This window comes from Hyla sarda, chromosome 12 (genome assembly GCF_029499605.1).
Source record: "Hyla sarda isolate aHylSar1 chromosome 12, aHylSar1.hap1, whole genome shotgun sequence".
In the NCBI taxonomy this organism is placed as follows: domain Eukaryota; kingdom Metazoa; phylum Chordata; class Amphibia; order Anura; family Hylidae; genus Hyla; species Hyla sarda.
In genome coordinates, this window is record NC_079200.1 from 83,583,529 (window position 1) to 83,598,195 (window position 14,667).

Consider the following 14,667-nt stretch of genomic DNA (forward strand, 5'->3'; position numbering starts at 1 on the left):
TCAGATTTTAATAGGTTCCTGTTCTTCTGCACACTTGATGAATGAATATTAATTGAAAGGTTCACATACTTTTGCTACTCATAGATATGCAATATAAGTTTTTCCTTAAATAAATAACTAAGTCTAATATTTTTGACCCATTTGTTCAATTAAGTACTCTTTACTTCTAGGACTTCTGTGAAATTCTGAATTACATTAGAATTTTATATATACCTACATAAATGTAAAGGAATCACAAACTTTAAAGCAGCACAACCACAATATGCTCCTGCTGTTTTACTTGCTGCAGTAATCCCCCAAGAACCCAATGAGCTTTACAGGCCAAAAGGCAAAGAAACGTCATGAAAAGGAAATGTTTGGATTTAATACAAATTTTATACAAAGAAAATGTGAAAAAATACTTCCATATGCTAAAAGCAATTATGTTTCACAAGGGAAAGCCGGCCAGTTCCACACACCAAACCACTCGCCACAGATATTGCCTCTCACTCAGGATTGCAGGCGTTCTGCTGCCGGTTACTGTACACACTGTCTTCGTTATGCACAATGGTGAAAATCAACAGGGTGAGAATGTACAATGCGTGGCACTGGAATGATATTATACAGAGGGTCCTCATATACAGACATCAGCAGTGATTGTACATAGATACAGAGCGAACCTGTGGCATCAACGTAACAGACTGAAGGTGTCGCCATGAATTGCTTGCAGTGTTGTTCACAGATAAACATGGAGGCTTATGTTCATTTCCGATTATTAGTAAGAAGTGCTGAACGCAGTGGCCTCCTGCTATGAGAATGGTATTCTCTGTTTCTTTGTACTCCGATTTATTTTTATCTATACCATGTTGTTCTAGCTGCTCCATGTGCTTGGGTCGGGGGGTCAGCAGCATCTATTATAATCGGCGTCTTGATGTCACAGCTCCGGATAAATGTTCTTAAGTTAAAGTGATTACAAATATAAAAAGATGGTTCTACTCTGAATCACATCCACAGATTGTACATTATTTACAAACAAGACGAGGTGCGTGCTCTGCCCGTTTACAATGTAGTGTTTCCGTATGGTCTTGCTGCTCACAGGTCACACCCTCCTCACCTGGACCGGCATGGTAGTCTGCACATACTGGACGCCGGCTCTTACCGCCACTGCTCCAGCATTGGGGCTCACAACCACCGGGATGGTCTGTAGATGAGAGGCATAAAGTTATGACTACATTACATAGTAGACATTTTATAGCATTAAAAAAGTGTAACATGAGCCACACCGTGAAGCCATGGTCATCAATGCACTACAAGATAAACACAATGAAACAACCAGGGACTAAGTCATGAACATTATTAAAACAGAATGTAATATGTGCAGAGGCATGACCAACATGAACTGGTCACACCCCGCTCCACAATCACAATCTCTGTGCATGTTCCCAATAACACTATTAAAAGTGCAGTCCTTTCACAACTTACTGTCTCCACCCTCAAACACAAGAATAAATTAACCCATTAAAGGGAATATCCCAAGATTAATTAACTGATTGGTGGGGGTCTAATTTCTGGTACCCTCACTGATCATGGAAACTAAGATCCTGTTTCTCACAAATGAATGCAGCAGTGGCACACATGCTCAGCTATACCAGTCTCAAAGAGAATAAATGAGGCGGTAGAATATTCTCTTAGGGTCTTCTGAACAAAGTTGAGTTCAGTGCTAGGCAAGGTTTGTAAATCCCTTAGAAAACGAATAAAGCAGTGCGCAAGAATGCACACTACTCCTCCATTCACTCAGCACCAGCAATTTACAACCGATTAACACTTGTTCCCCCTACCAGTATGTGTCATCGTCAACACATCGTCATCAAGGCAGCATCACCAGTCTACAATTTCCTTGAAGACACAGTATAAACGGTGATACATGTCAGTGAACAAGTGGTGTTAATCAGTTTTAAGCAACTGGTCAAAAGCATATACACAAATAATCATAGTGAGGTTCAAAGGTGGAATCATTACATATGTGGGCAATATATGATAAATCAGCATAGCTAGGAAAAGTGGGAGCAACAGATCTGGATCGTTTGGCCCCCTACATGTCACTTATGAGGAATGGGGAAGTGAAGAAACCAAAAAGTTCCCTATATAAACATATGTTATATTATTATGTATGGTACAGATCCTATTCTCCCTATCCCTTAAATTATTGTAGCCTCAGTTCTTCCTAAGGGGTTGATGCCACAAGGTTTGCACACCTGGACGTGTGTTTTCTGTCAGTCCTCTCTGCAGATCACATCAAGTTCTGTCAGGTTGAATGAGGACCACTGATGAAAGCCGTTTTTAGGTCTCTTCAAAGATGTTCGATAGGGCCCTGGCTGGGCCACTTAAAAGGAATGTGTCATCAAATCAAAATTATTATTATTATTATTTTTTTTTTTTAAGAGGTTAAAGGGATTATTCAGGAAATGTTTATATATATATGTATATATAAACATCTCAACTGGCTCCAGAAAGTTAAACAGATTTGTAAATTAATTCTATAAAAAAAAATCTTAATCCTTTCAGTACTAATGAGCTGCTGAAGTGGAGTTGTTATTTTCTGTCTAAATGCTCTCTGATGACACCTGTCTCAGGAACTGTCCAGAGTAGAAGCAAATCCCCATAGCAAACCTCTTCTACTCTGTGCAGTTCCCGAGACAAGCAGGGATGTCAGCAGAGAGCACTGTTGCCAGACAGAAAAGAACAATTGCAACTTCAGCAGCTGATAATTATTTGTAGGATTATGATTTTTTTAATAGAAGTAATTTACAAATCTGTTGAACTTTCTGGAGCCAGTTCATATATATATATTTATAAATAAATAAATATATATATTTATATATAAAAGTTTTTCCTGGAATACCCCTTTAACCTGTTGGGGACGGAGAGCGTACCTCCCGTTCTATAACGCGGGGCCACAGAGAAAGTTGAACGCCGCATCTAAAGTGAAAGTAAATTAATGTTGGTTGGCTCAGTGGTGCTGTTCGGGATCCCCACGGCGAAATAGCGGCATCCCCAACAGCTGTAGGACAGCAGGAGGATCCCTACCTTCCTCCTCGCTGTCCGATCGCCAAATGTCTGTTCAGTACCTGAGATCTAGGCATGAGCAGTCAAGCGGCAGAATCATTGATCAATGGTTTCCTATGAGAAACCAGTGATCAATGTAAAAGATCAGTGCGTGCAGTGTTATAGCCCCCTATGGGAGCTATAACATTGCAAAAAAAATAAAAATAAATGTGAATAAAGATCATTTAACCCTTTCCTTAATAAAAGTTTGAATCACCCCCTTTTTCCCATAAAAAAAATAAAAACTGTAAATAAAAACAAACATATGTGGTATTGCCACATGCAGAAATGTATGAATTATAAAAATATATCGTTAAGTAAACCGCAATGTCAATGGCGTACACACAAAAAAATTCCAAAGTACAAAATAGTGTATTTTTGGTCACTTCATATATCATGAAAAAATTTATAAAAAGCGATCAAAAAAGTCTGATCAATGCAAAAATGGTATTGCTAAAAACCTAAGCTCACGGCGAAAAAAAAGAGCCCTTATACCACCCCTTACGCGGAAAAATTAAAAAGTTATAGGGGTCAGAAGATGACAATTTTAAACGTATAAATTTTCCTGCATGTAGTTGTGATTTTTATACAGAAGTCCGAAAAAATCAAAATCAATTAAAACCTATATAAGTAGGGTATCATTTTAATTGTATGGACCTACAGAATAAAGAGAAGGTGTCACTTTTACCGAAAAATGTACTGCGTAGAAACTGAAGCCCCCAAAACATACAAAATGTAATTTTTTCTTCAATTTTGTCGCACAATAATTTATTTTTCCGTTTCGCCGTAGATTTTTGGTTAAAATGACTGTCATTACAAAGTAGAATTAGTGGCGCAAAAAATGAGCCATCATATGGATTTTTAGGTGCAAAATTGGAAGGGTTATGATTTTTTAAAGGTAAGGAGGAAAAAAGCGAAAGTGCAAAAACGGAAAAACCCTCCGTCCACAAGGTGTTAAATATTTTTTTCACATTTACTGTAAATACATTTTTGGAATTTTATTTTTTAATTACACAAAATTAGAAAAATTAAATAACTTGTCATATCTCCCACCGTTGACCAGCAGAGGGAGCTAACATGAGGAATCTTGTGAGGAATCTTCTGTCTGTGGAGAGGTTTTTTTTGTAGTTTTTTCAATTCCACTGTCACCATTTTGTTGGTGACTGAAGAGTGGTAAAGAACAGACTACTAGATGTCTCTTGATAGGTCACTGCTCCTCACCTTGCATGTGCTATGCACATGTGCAGTAAGCAGTCCATGCTTTTCTATGAGACACTTTCAGTCTTAACTTTCCTATGCCCTGTGTCTGCCATAAAGCATCTGTGTAGGTGTTATGAAGTGACACACCACACAGAGGCTACAGTAATGGCAGCCCCAAGTACACACTTTATTAATAAATAACATTAAAACTACATTGTTCTAAAACTAAATACATAAATGAAATGTTTTATCTATTTATTAAAAAACAAACAAACAGGTGACAAATCCCCTTTAAGGACATTCACAGAGTTGTCCCTAAGCCACTTCTGTGTTGTCTTGGCTGTATGCTTAGTCATTGGGAGAGCAAAAACTGTGCAGAGGAAAAGGGGTGCAGTGCCTATAGCAAACACAGGTAATTTTTCAGAGGCCTTTTTAAAAATGAAACAAGCAATATGATTGGTTGCTATAAGCAACTGCACCGCTTTTCATTAGAACAGTTTTTGATCAATCTCCCCCATTGTCTTGTTTAAAGGTGAAGTTTCCAGCCCAGTCTAAGGTCAAAGACACTCTGAATCTGGTTTTCATGAAGAATAGCTCTTGTTTTCATTTAGCAAGGCATCAACCCTAACTAGTCTTCCTGTTACAGCTGCCAAAAAACACAACCACAACATGATGCTGCCCAACCATGCTTCACTGTAGGGATGGTATTGGGCAGGTGATGGACAGCGTCTGGTTTCCTCCAGACATGATGCTTCTAATTGGGGACAAAAGCTTTTTTTTTAGTTTTATCAGACCAGAGAATTTTGTTTCTCACTGCCTAAGAAACCTTTAGGTGCATTTAATGTGGGCTTTCATGTGTCTTTTAATGAGGAGCTTCTTTCTAGCCATGTAAAGCTAAGATTGGTGGAAAGTTGCAGCGATAATCGACCTTTCTCCCATTTGCACACAGGATGTTTGGAGCTCAGACAGAGAATTGGGTTCTTGGTAATGTCTCTTACCAAGGCCCTTCTTTCCAGATTAGTTTGGTGGGATAGCCGGCTCTAGGAAGAGTCCTGGTTTTTCCAATTTCTTCCATTTAAAAATTGTGGAGGCCACTGTGCTTTTGGGAACTTTCAGTGCAGGACATTTTTTTGTACTCTTCTCTTTATCTGTGGCATCATGTCTTTAAGCTCCACAGTCAATTATTTCTCCCTCATGGCTTGGTTTTGCTCTGATGCATTGTCCGCTGTGAGATCTTATACAGACAGGGATGTGTCTTACCAAATCATGGCCAATCAACTAAATTTACCACAGATGACTCCATTGTTAAGATGTTTATAAACTATGATTGATCATGAAAAAATGGAAGGCCCCCAGAGCTAAATTTCTAAAATTAAAGATTGTGCAAAAACTTCCAAAATTCTATTTTCAAGTTCTAATGACAGTGTATTGAGTGCACATAGGGTATTTGAGCACAAGGCCGCAAGAAATAGAAACAGCACCACACCTGTCCTCAGATTGTGTGTGGCATTACAACTTGGCTCCATTCAATTCAATGAAACTGAGCTGTAATACCACACACAACCTGAGCATGGCACTATTTTTGGAAGAAATCAGTTCTGTTTTTCTAATCCTGGATAACCCCCTTATAATGGTGTCAGTACCACTTAAAAGAGAGAACCCCAGCCAAATGAAATTACCTTTACATAGCTGCATATGATAAAGTTATATAACATTACACTGTGTAGTGTAATCTTTGCTGAGCAGAAACCCTGTTTCTCTCAGCTTTTCTCTACCATGGACAACACTTCACGGTAGAGCTGACAGCTTTAGAGTTCCATGTTTGCGTGTTCCTGATTGGCTGAAGGGCAACACACACCCCTCCCTGCTCCCTCTCACAACAACCCCTCCCTGTATCTCACACAGGAAACAAGCCCAGTGTGTTAAGATTTTTGCTCACTCAGCAGGATTTAAAAAAGGCTTTTTATGTGGGCTATGAGAGTCTGATTTTGAAACAAATCTACTGGGATTCCTTGCGGAGTCATGAGGAGCATAATATATATATATATATATATATATATATATATATATATATATATATATATATATATATATATAAAATTTGTATTTTTTTGTTTTTTTACCAATTTTGGCTGGATATCTCCTTTAACTGTTGAAAACGCAATCTCAAAAAGGGAGCTTACATCACACTGCAAAGACCAGCAGAGGTGTGGCCATCTTATAGTAAACACATTCTGCCTCTGATCTCTAAACCAGGGATTCATCTACTTTCTATACTTAGCTGCTGTCACAACTTCTTGTTTACTTTCATGCTGTAAGAAGTTGTTTCTGCCTGTTGGTTTAGTCCCTTATAAAGCACTGTCTGCTGTATTCCATTGTTAGAGATACATTAAAACATCACTGCGACCAGCCAAAAATGTATTCTGCGATTTATAGTGTTTTCCCACTATATAGGTAAAACTTAAAAAAAAAAAAAAAAAAAAAAAAAAATTAAGTAGTGACCTTCTTGTAGCCAACTATCTTATTTATTGAAGGAACTCCCATCCTGCAGCTCTTGATGTGACTAGAGTACAAGGCAAGAAGTAACTCCGTATCCCACAAGTAAAGTGAAGATTTTACAAAATGTGTTCTTACCATCACATGTGAAGTCAAGCTGCAAATTTTTTATTTATTTTTATTAAGTGACTCCAGGTGAGAGGATCACGTGGAGGATTTCTGATGAACAGATTTGGGGATAGCCATGACAAACATATTTAATGACAGTGCAGTTCGTGCGTGGGGCACTCTCCCTTCTTGTCTCTGTCCACAGTCTTTACTGATAATAAGCTGCACATACCTCATACAAAGGTGAGATTAACAACATGCACAGTGGCCACTTGTTACACCTAGAAAGATGCTAGTTACATGGTGAAGTCTCATGCTACAGCCAATAATGAGAGAAAAGCGCATGAAAGGTCCACATTACAGAGCAAAGCAAAGAACCAAGCCAGTTGTCTGTGAAGCAGGAAGTCACACTGACCCGTCTGCTCAGCAGCAAAGAACCTCATGCTTCATAGAGTGCAGGACTGGCAACCCAACTCAGGGTGATGAGAGAGCAGAGGAGTGGGGAATGGGGGCAGGGCTGGCAACATCACACAGTAAAAGCAACATAGAGGGAAGACACAGAATTACTACACTACTTGGATGCCAACAACAGACTGGGTGAGAGTGCTGGTACTTACAATTGTGGACTGAGTAGTTGGGATAAAGGCAGCGCTCTGCGGCACGTGGACCAGTTTTATTGGCTGGCTGCTTGCCACACCTGTTGCTATCTGCAGAGACAGCACAGGGAACTTTAAAATTGCAGACTTGACCATGAGGACAGAGACTGCAGCAGAGTACAATACTGAAGGTGCCAAACATGTCTGCCTCCTCACACTGACTAATGAGGGTGGCGGACAGTAAGCCAAATGAGGGTGGGAGATGGGTGGGGGGGTTGGCTCTTCATGATGAAGCTGAGGATCTGGCTGTAAACATACATCAAAATAACCAAGCGTCCTGCAGATAAATCCAGCCCCAATGTCTGGTAATTATCCTCCTCCAAATTATTATACAGCAAAACCTAATGACAAATGAAATTTTGGACACCTATGAAATGGACAGGACAGGATCTCATGTTGCATGCCAGTGCTTACTATGGGTCACAACCTGTACATCTCTGGCCAGATTTAATTGTAGTTCTATACCAATCACCCATCATCCCTATATACTGCTCTGATTATTTATCAGCAGGTTCAGATGCACAGGAGGAAGCCACAAAAATGTGTAGTCAGCATGTAATGAATAAGGGTGGTACAAATACATGGTCCGATGTGCGCACATGTGGCATCAAAAGTGCAAACACTGCAACAATCAGAATGACTGTCTTCAATGAAATTTATATGGTAAGTGTGTGACTGTAGTTACTTATTCTGATCCTGAATGGATTTGGCCACTATGAAGATAAACTGTAATCAGCAACGTCCGAGGAAATTGCAGTCTTTTTCAGTCGTATTATTAATATTCACAAAGAACACTAAACCTTAAGTCAATGATCTCTTTGCTGTGTAAGTAATAGGAAATAAAACTATTGCTGTTTTAAATGGAATGATCCACAGTAACTCAAAGTAAAAAAAAACCTGCCCCTATATTTTACTGTCTGGGTGAATTCACACATGCGGAAATTTTGCTATGGATTTGCGCATTTAAATCCACAGTGTATTACAGTAGAACTCTCATTCACATGCTGTTTATTGCAGATTTTACCTCATGAGTATATAGCAGTGAAATCTGCGGGAAATCTGCAGTGTAAAAATCCACTGAACATAGATTTACCATTGCAAAGAACCTACATAAAGTGTCAGCTATAAGTCTTTTGGGTGCATTGGTGATCTAGAGGTCATGTGAGGTCTGGGGCATTATATGGAGCTTTGCTAGGTGAATCTGTTACAATCATAGTGGTTCAAACTCCAATATACAGATGACATGGTCGCCTAGGACAATATGACAAGTTACTACTGACTTTCGTTAAATTTCTGTGGATTCCTACACACAGACTGACCCTGGCTTTAGAGGATGAAGTATAAATGAATTTCCACAGGGTCATGCAGGGCACCGGGGTATGGAGTCATTCCATGTTTCATCATAAGCTATGTTATAAGGATCAGTCTCAACGTGCCACTTTTAATGGATGTTGGCAAAAAGAGGCAGAACCATGTAACAGACGCTCTGGATGCTGCACACATCAGACACACAAAACAAGTGATTAGGCGTGGATTATATCTCCCGTTTTCTACACCATGGAAAAAGGAACAAAAAAGACAACATCAAGCATTTCAGAGATGGACAGCAAGCGAGAAGCTTGTGTCCTCTGGAGACACACCCAGAACTGTCTTCACTCACTTTGGAGGTAGGCAAGCTATCGACCAGCGATACGTACAGTGACACTCTCTTTGCTCTTATCAGCTGTGCCATCCTTCTCTTTCGGCGTTGTGGAGGTTTCAGCAGGCTGTGGCTGGGAAACCGTTGAAGCTTGTGCAGTTTTATCCGTGCTGAGGTCAGGGTCAGCTTCCTGCTGCGTTGCAGTGGCTGCAGGTACAATATAAAGCATTGTTAAAACTGTTGATGCATCTAGGTCTAAGTAACTATGTGACAATATAATAACACAATGTTTACAGCTCACGGTTTCAGGAGGAAGGGACCACACGGACATGTAGTGCGACACCAATCACAGATGAAAAACTCTGGTACTTCACTGATTAAGAAAAACTCACTTTTTTCAGGACATCGAAACAGCAAACAACCTATACGTTTCAGGGTATTCTGGCCTTTTGGTTGTTAGCCCCCTTGTGTGATGTATGCTGTTTTGATTACTTGAATAAAAGAAGACTATATTGTGCACTCAATTAATACCGGTATGAGGTTACGTACAAATGTTACAGTGCTGTTATGTGTGCCTGTAGTGGCATTATACTGCAAAAACTTGATGCTCTACATATTAGGTTAGGGAACATGCTGCACTGTTTTAGGTGTAATTTTGGAGTATACGTGTAAATTCTCTTTTGAGTCACACATAAATAGTAATATTGGATGTGTTTTAGTTGCTTTAAGTACAACATGCAGGTGACACAGCTGCTTGTACCTGACTGTGTGCAGGACTTCATGTGCTCGGGCCAGTGTGCCTGCTGGCAGGGGTAGTCACAGTAGCTGGTGTTCCAGCAGCAATAGAAAATGGCTTCCTTCTTGCAATTTGCACACCACTGCTTCTTCTTGGTTTCATCCACTGCTTGCTGCTTTTCCAGCTCAGTTTGTTTCTTTACTTCTGCAATCAGACGGTCTCGCTCCTGCTCCAGACTCTGACGCATTTCTGCCATGGTGAGTTCTAGAGTGGGATAACAACCCCCGGGGCAATCAGAAGAAATGCACATAATCTAGTCTGTACACGTAAGTGTAAGTAAAAAATAAACCAGACTCAAAAGTAATATCACAATATCAGAAGTATGAATAATGACATCCTGTTCTAGATCAGTGCTTACCCAAGTTATGTTTCATCTCAGACAGCTCCTGCTGATGAAGCCACTGAAGTTTTTCAATCTCTATTCGCAACCGTCTGATCTGTAAATAAATTAACAAGTAAATACATTTTTTGCCACAACCTTCACAAGACATAATGGGAGCGATTTATCCAAATCTGTGTAGATACACATGCCCATAGCAACCAGATAGCTTCTTTTATTTTTTAAAGGGCCTCAGAAACATAAAAGAATCTGATTGGATGCTATGGGCAACTGCACCACTCTTCCTCTACACAGGTTTTGATCCCCAAATTTCCTGTGGGCACTTACCTCAGCTATGGTGTTACCAGTCGAATTCTTAGAGAGGTCATTGTAGATTTCAGTCATTGTGCCTTTAATTGCCTCCATCATCTAGGAGAAATAAAAAGGTCAGTTATGAAGGAAACCACAGATACCAAGCCTGTTGAATGGACAGCCTATATCATATGCTTCTGGAGTAGGCCAGTCAGTAGGCCCCACTGCCAGCCTAGGGACCAATGGAAGCCACACTATGTTTATAGTGCTGAGGAGCACATCACTATGTATCCAGGGTTATGCAAAAGGCAGTATTGTGTATGGACAACTTTAATTCAGTGATAAATTAAAAGATAGCATTGGTGGGATTGGTGAGCAGGGACCACCCCAGAAATCACACAATGGAAGGGGTGCAGAGTCTTGTGCTTGCTCCTACTGGTAATATCTAAAAGACAAGAGAGGAGCGCTCCATAGCATAGTATAGTCAATGTAGGAAAATATAGGTAAAAAGGTTGAAGGATACGCTTACTCCAAATGTATGTGTACCCCATAAACAACCATGGCAAAGCACAAAGATAATAGTCGTTCTGCAGCCCTTCCACCCGATAGATAAGGAATGTAGTATGGAGTTGCTTTGAGGAAAGGTGGGTGCTCACAGCGCTGAACAGACCGGACCAAGGATAAAAACCAACACAAGTTTTATTTTCCCAAGATGCAACGCGTTTCGCAGCATGGCAGGCTGCTTCATCAGACAATGATTTACCCTTGGTCCGGTCTGTTCAGCACTGTGAGTACCCACCTTTCCTTGAAGCAAGTCCATACTACTGGTATTACATGATACATAATCATACTATAAACTGAGGCAGAGACACGCTGCAGAATTCTATATCTATGCACATTCCTAATATTTATGCACAAATGGTAGATCATAGGCAGTTATACACCAGAAAAGCACAATATCCACTAGTTCATGAAGACAATGAGTGCCTACCTGTTTACAGATTTGTAAATTACTTCTATTAAAAAATCTTAATCTTTCCCTGTTTGACCACAGTGCTCTCTGCTAACACCTCTGTCGATGTCAATAATTGTCCGGAGTCGGAGAGGTTTGCTATGGGGATTTGCTTCTACTCTGGACAGTTCCTGACACAGACAGAGGTGTCAGTAGAGAGCACTGTGGTCGCACAGAAAAGAACAACTCAACTTCCTCTGGAGCATACAGCAGTTGACGAGTACTGGAAGGATTAAGATTTTTTAATAGAAGTAATTTACAAATCTATTTAACTTTCTGGAGCCAGTTGATATGAAAAAAAAAAAAATAATAATAATTCCACCGGAGTACCCCTATAAGGGTTGATGTGGTTGGTAAATGCACAGTAACATAATCTAAACATGCCTGGGATAAAAATGTATCCTACGATAAAAATAAAAAAGGAAAATGTATTTTAAATCAAGTGGCGTTTATGCCCTTCTTTGAGGCTAGGGATTCCACCACCTTGGTGATTAACCTTATCCACCATATAACCTTTAAAAGGTGCTTCTAGCTGTGCTCCTCTCCACTGTTGAAGAAAAGGCCTTTGACCATGCTGACTTGTCTTTTCATTCTCATAACTTCCAGTTTATTGGCCTTGGCCCCAGTATGAAGCAGTAGATAGGCTTCCTATATTCCTCCCTTCCGTGGCTGTTTCTGTAAACTGGATTTTCTTAGAGCCCTTCCGAATAACTAACGGCACTCAGCAAGGCTGACTCCTCTCCCCGTAAATTTTCATTCTATCACTTAAATCCTGTTCGAAAGATTGTTGACATAAGATTGTTGCCTGGGATATGTGGAACATAAAGTCACTGTAAATGTGGACGATTTTTTGTACTTCGACCCCTCAACTCCCTACCCAATTTGCCTGCCAAAATGGCCAGATATACCACCCTTTTCAACTATAGGGTACATTAACACGTATAGGATCCTGCACAGATTTGATGCGTAGGATTTGTAACTGCAGATTAAAAGCTGTGCTCAGTCATTTAGTTTACAATGAAATCTGCTGCAGAAAATCATGCGCATCAAATCTGCGTACGTGTGAACGTACCCATAAGATCACAAAACTGGTCAAGTAACGAGTCTAAAGCATGCTGGTACTTAATATGCAAGAGTTTTCATTTCATTTCATTTCCTACAGCTGCACTGGCCTTCTCAAAATACTTTGTTACTCAAGGAAAATACTTAGTTTTAGTTTCTACATCTCGCTTGAAAATTTTTACTTTACTTACAAAAGCTTTTATATATCCAAACATAACGTCAATACTTTTGCCAAAACCTTGTAACTTTAAGTTCAGTTCATTAGAATGAACAGAGAGATCTGAAAAAAAAAAACCATCAGGGTGCTGACCCACTTATCATTGAGCTGAGGAAAGTTTCCCAGATCCTTATTGTCAAGATATACCTTAATTTCTTCAAAGCACTCCACAAAGCGCTCAAGAACTTTGCCTCGGCTCAGCTATCTTACATCATTGTACATCAGGAGTCCCCTGTAGGTGGAATCTACCTCCAGTAAAAGTGCAGAAAATTCTCGCTTGTGAAGGGGGCGAGCAGCTATTAAATTAACTATTTTTGTAACAACTGACATTAAGTCATTTAAGAGGGTGAATCCTGCCTTGGCACATAAAGCCTCCTGATGTACAATACAATGAAAAGGCCCAATTGGCTGTCCAATAGCTTCAGTAAACAATTTGACAAATCCAATTTTTTTCCCCACCAGGTTTGGTGCCCCATCTGTCATCACTGACACAACTTTAGAGATATCAATGCTTAGGTCACTGAATGTTTGTATAACAACCTTACATATTTCGCTTCCTGATGTACTTGTTGGCAATGATACTAACTTTATCAACTCTTCTCTCATTGTGAAACCATCTATCAACCAATAATGGACAGCTGAGCATGTGACGTGACATCAGTAGTTTCATCAAGAGAGATCGAAAAATATTTACAATTCTTTATGTGTCTCTTTAATTGAGGTTGTAAGTTTGTGTTCAGTCTCATTAGTCGGTCTTTTATGATATTTCTACTGAGTGGTAACTCAGATATTCTCTTAATAATTGCATCTTTATTCTGCATATCGTGAAATGGAACTGGTGCACATCTTAAGAGAGTTTCTTTAAAATATTTTCCCTCAGTGAGCGTTTTTCCATGCTGAGCTATGGAGTGAGTAAGGCTTAAACTTGCAGATGTTGCAGAACCTTATATAAATTTATAAGATGGAATTAGATTGGCTCTTATAAAGGTTTAGCTGCCTGGAAATGTACTCCTTCCTTTCATCCTCACTTTTTCCAAGAGCTAGGAATGATTAGTTTCAAAATGTCTATTTATATTCCATGTTATGCTTACTACCATTTCAGTACATATAGAAAAAAATGGCAGATCATTTTGCGTTCTAATGCCATATATCTCTGTCCAGGTCTCTTGAAAGGGTCAGCAACTGCTACTACCACTCCCTTTACTTAACCTTAGTTTAAATTTTTTGGGTTCTCCATCAGTGGGCCAGTGACAGAAGATTGAATTATAGATAGCTTGTTAGCCCTTCAGGCAATTCGGGGTTAACTAGCCTAACTAACCCCAAGATGGTGCATGTAACTGTCTATTAGGAAAGGGCAGGGTTAATAAGCAGAAATATGGGGTTAATAAGGATGCACAACAGTAATAGTGGTGAAATGGAGTCTACACTATGCAGCAAGATGCCATTCCTTATGTAAATTAAGATGGCTGCCACCATTTCTCGCCTCTCACAGCCTCCCCCTCACTTATCTCAGTAATTATGGTCAATTAGAAATCCACTACACCCCAGAACAGTAGATTCATTAGCTGTGGTGGTCACTCGTAATAGCAATCACAGGGCCCCCAGAGATGCATCCCCCGCGGCATTCTGCTGATGCTGAACTGCCGACTGAAGTGAAGTCAAAGTTCCAGCTTAACAGGAAGTCCCAGAACTAGACGGTCTGTGCTGGAGTTCAGTTGTTTTGGCCTACAGACCTCCGGCACTGAGTGTCTACATTACATTACAGC

The 14,667-nt window shown here is 39.8% G+C and overlaps 1 protein-coding gene across 23 annotated transcripts in view; it reads right to left on the bottom strand.

Moving 5' to 3' along the window:
• Nucleotides 1–344: 344 nt before the first annotated feature.
• The window catches only part of ZMYND8 (zinc finger MYND-type containing 8), a 172,243-nt gene continuing 157,920 nt past the window's right edge, over nt 345–14,667 (bottom strand). For 18 of the 23 annotated variants that reach the window (XM_056548802.1, XM_056548785.1, XM_056548784.1 and 15 more), the window contains 6 exons: nt 10,647–10,727; nt 10,338–10,416; nt 9,944–10,183; nt 9,242–9,390; nt 7,506–7,595; nt 345–1,180 (listed from right to left, as the gene is read on the bottom strand). In XM_056548802.1, coding sequence (XP_056404777.1) covers nt 1,079–1,180; nt 7,506–7,595; nt 9,242–9,390; nt 9,944–10,183; nt 10,338–10,416; nt 10,647–10,727 — 741 coding nt within the window. In that variant the 3' untranslated portion in view covers nt 345–1,078. Of the gene's footprint in view, nt 1,181–7,505; nt 7,596–9,204; nt 9,391–9,943; nt 10,184–10,337; nt 10,417–10,646; nt 10,728–14,667 lie in introns of all 23 variants that reach the window. The other 5 variants (XM_056548799.1, XM_056548800.1, XM_056548792.1 and 2 more) reach the window with 3 other exon arrangements.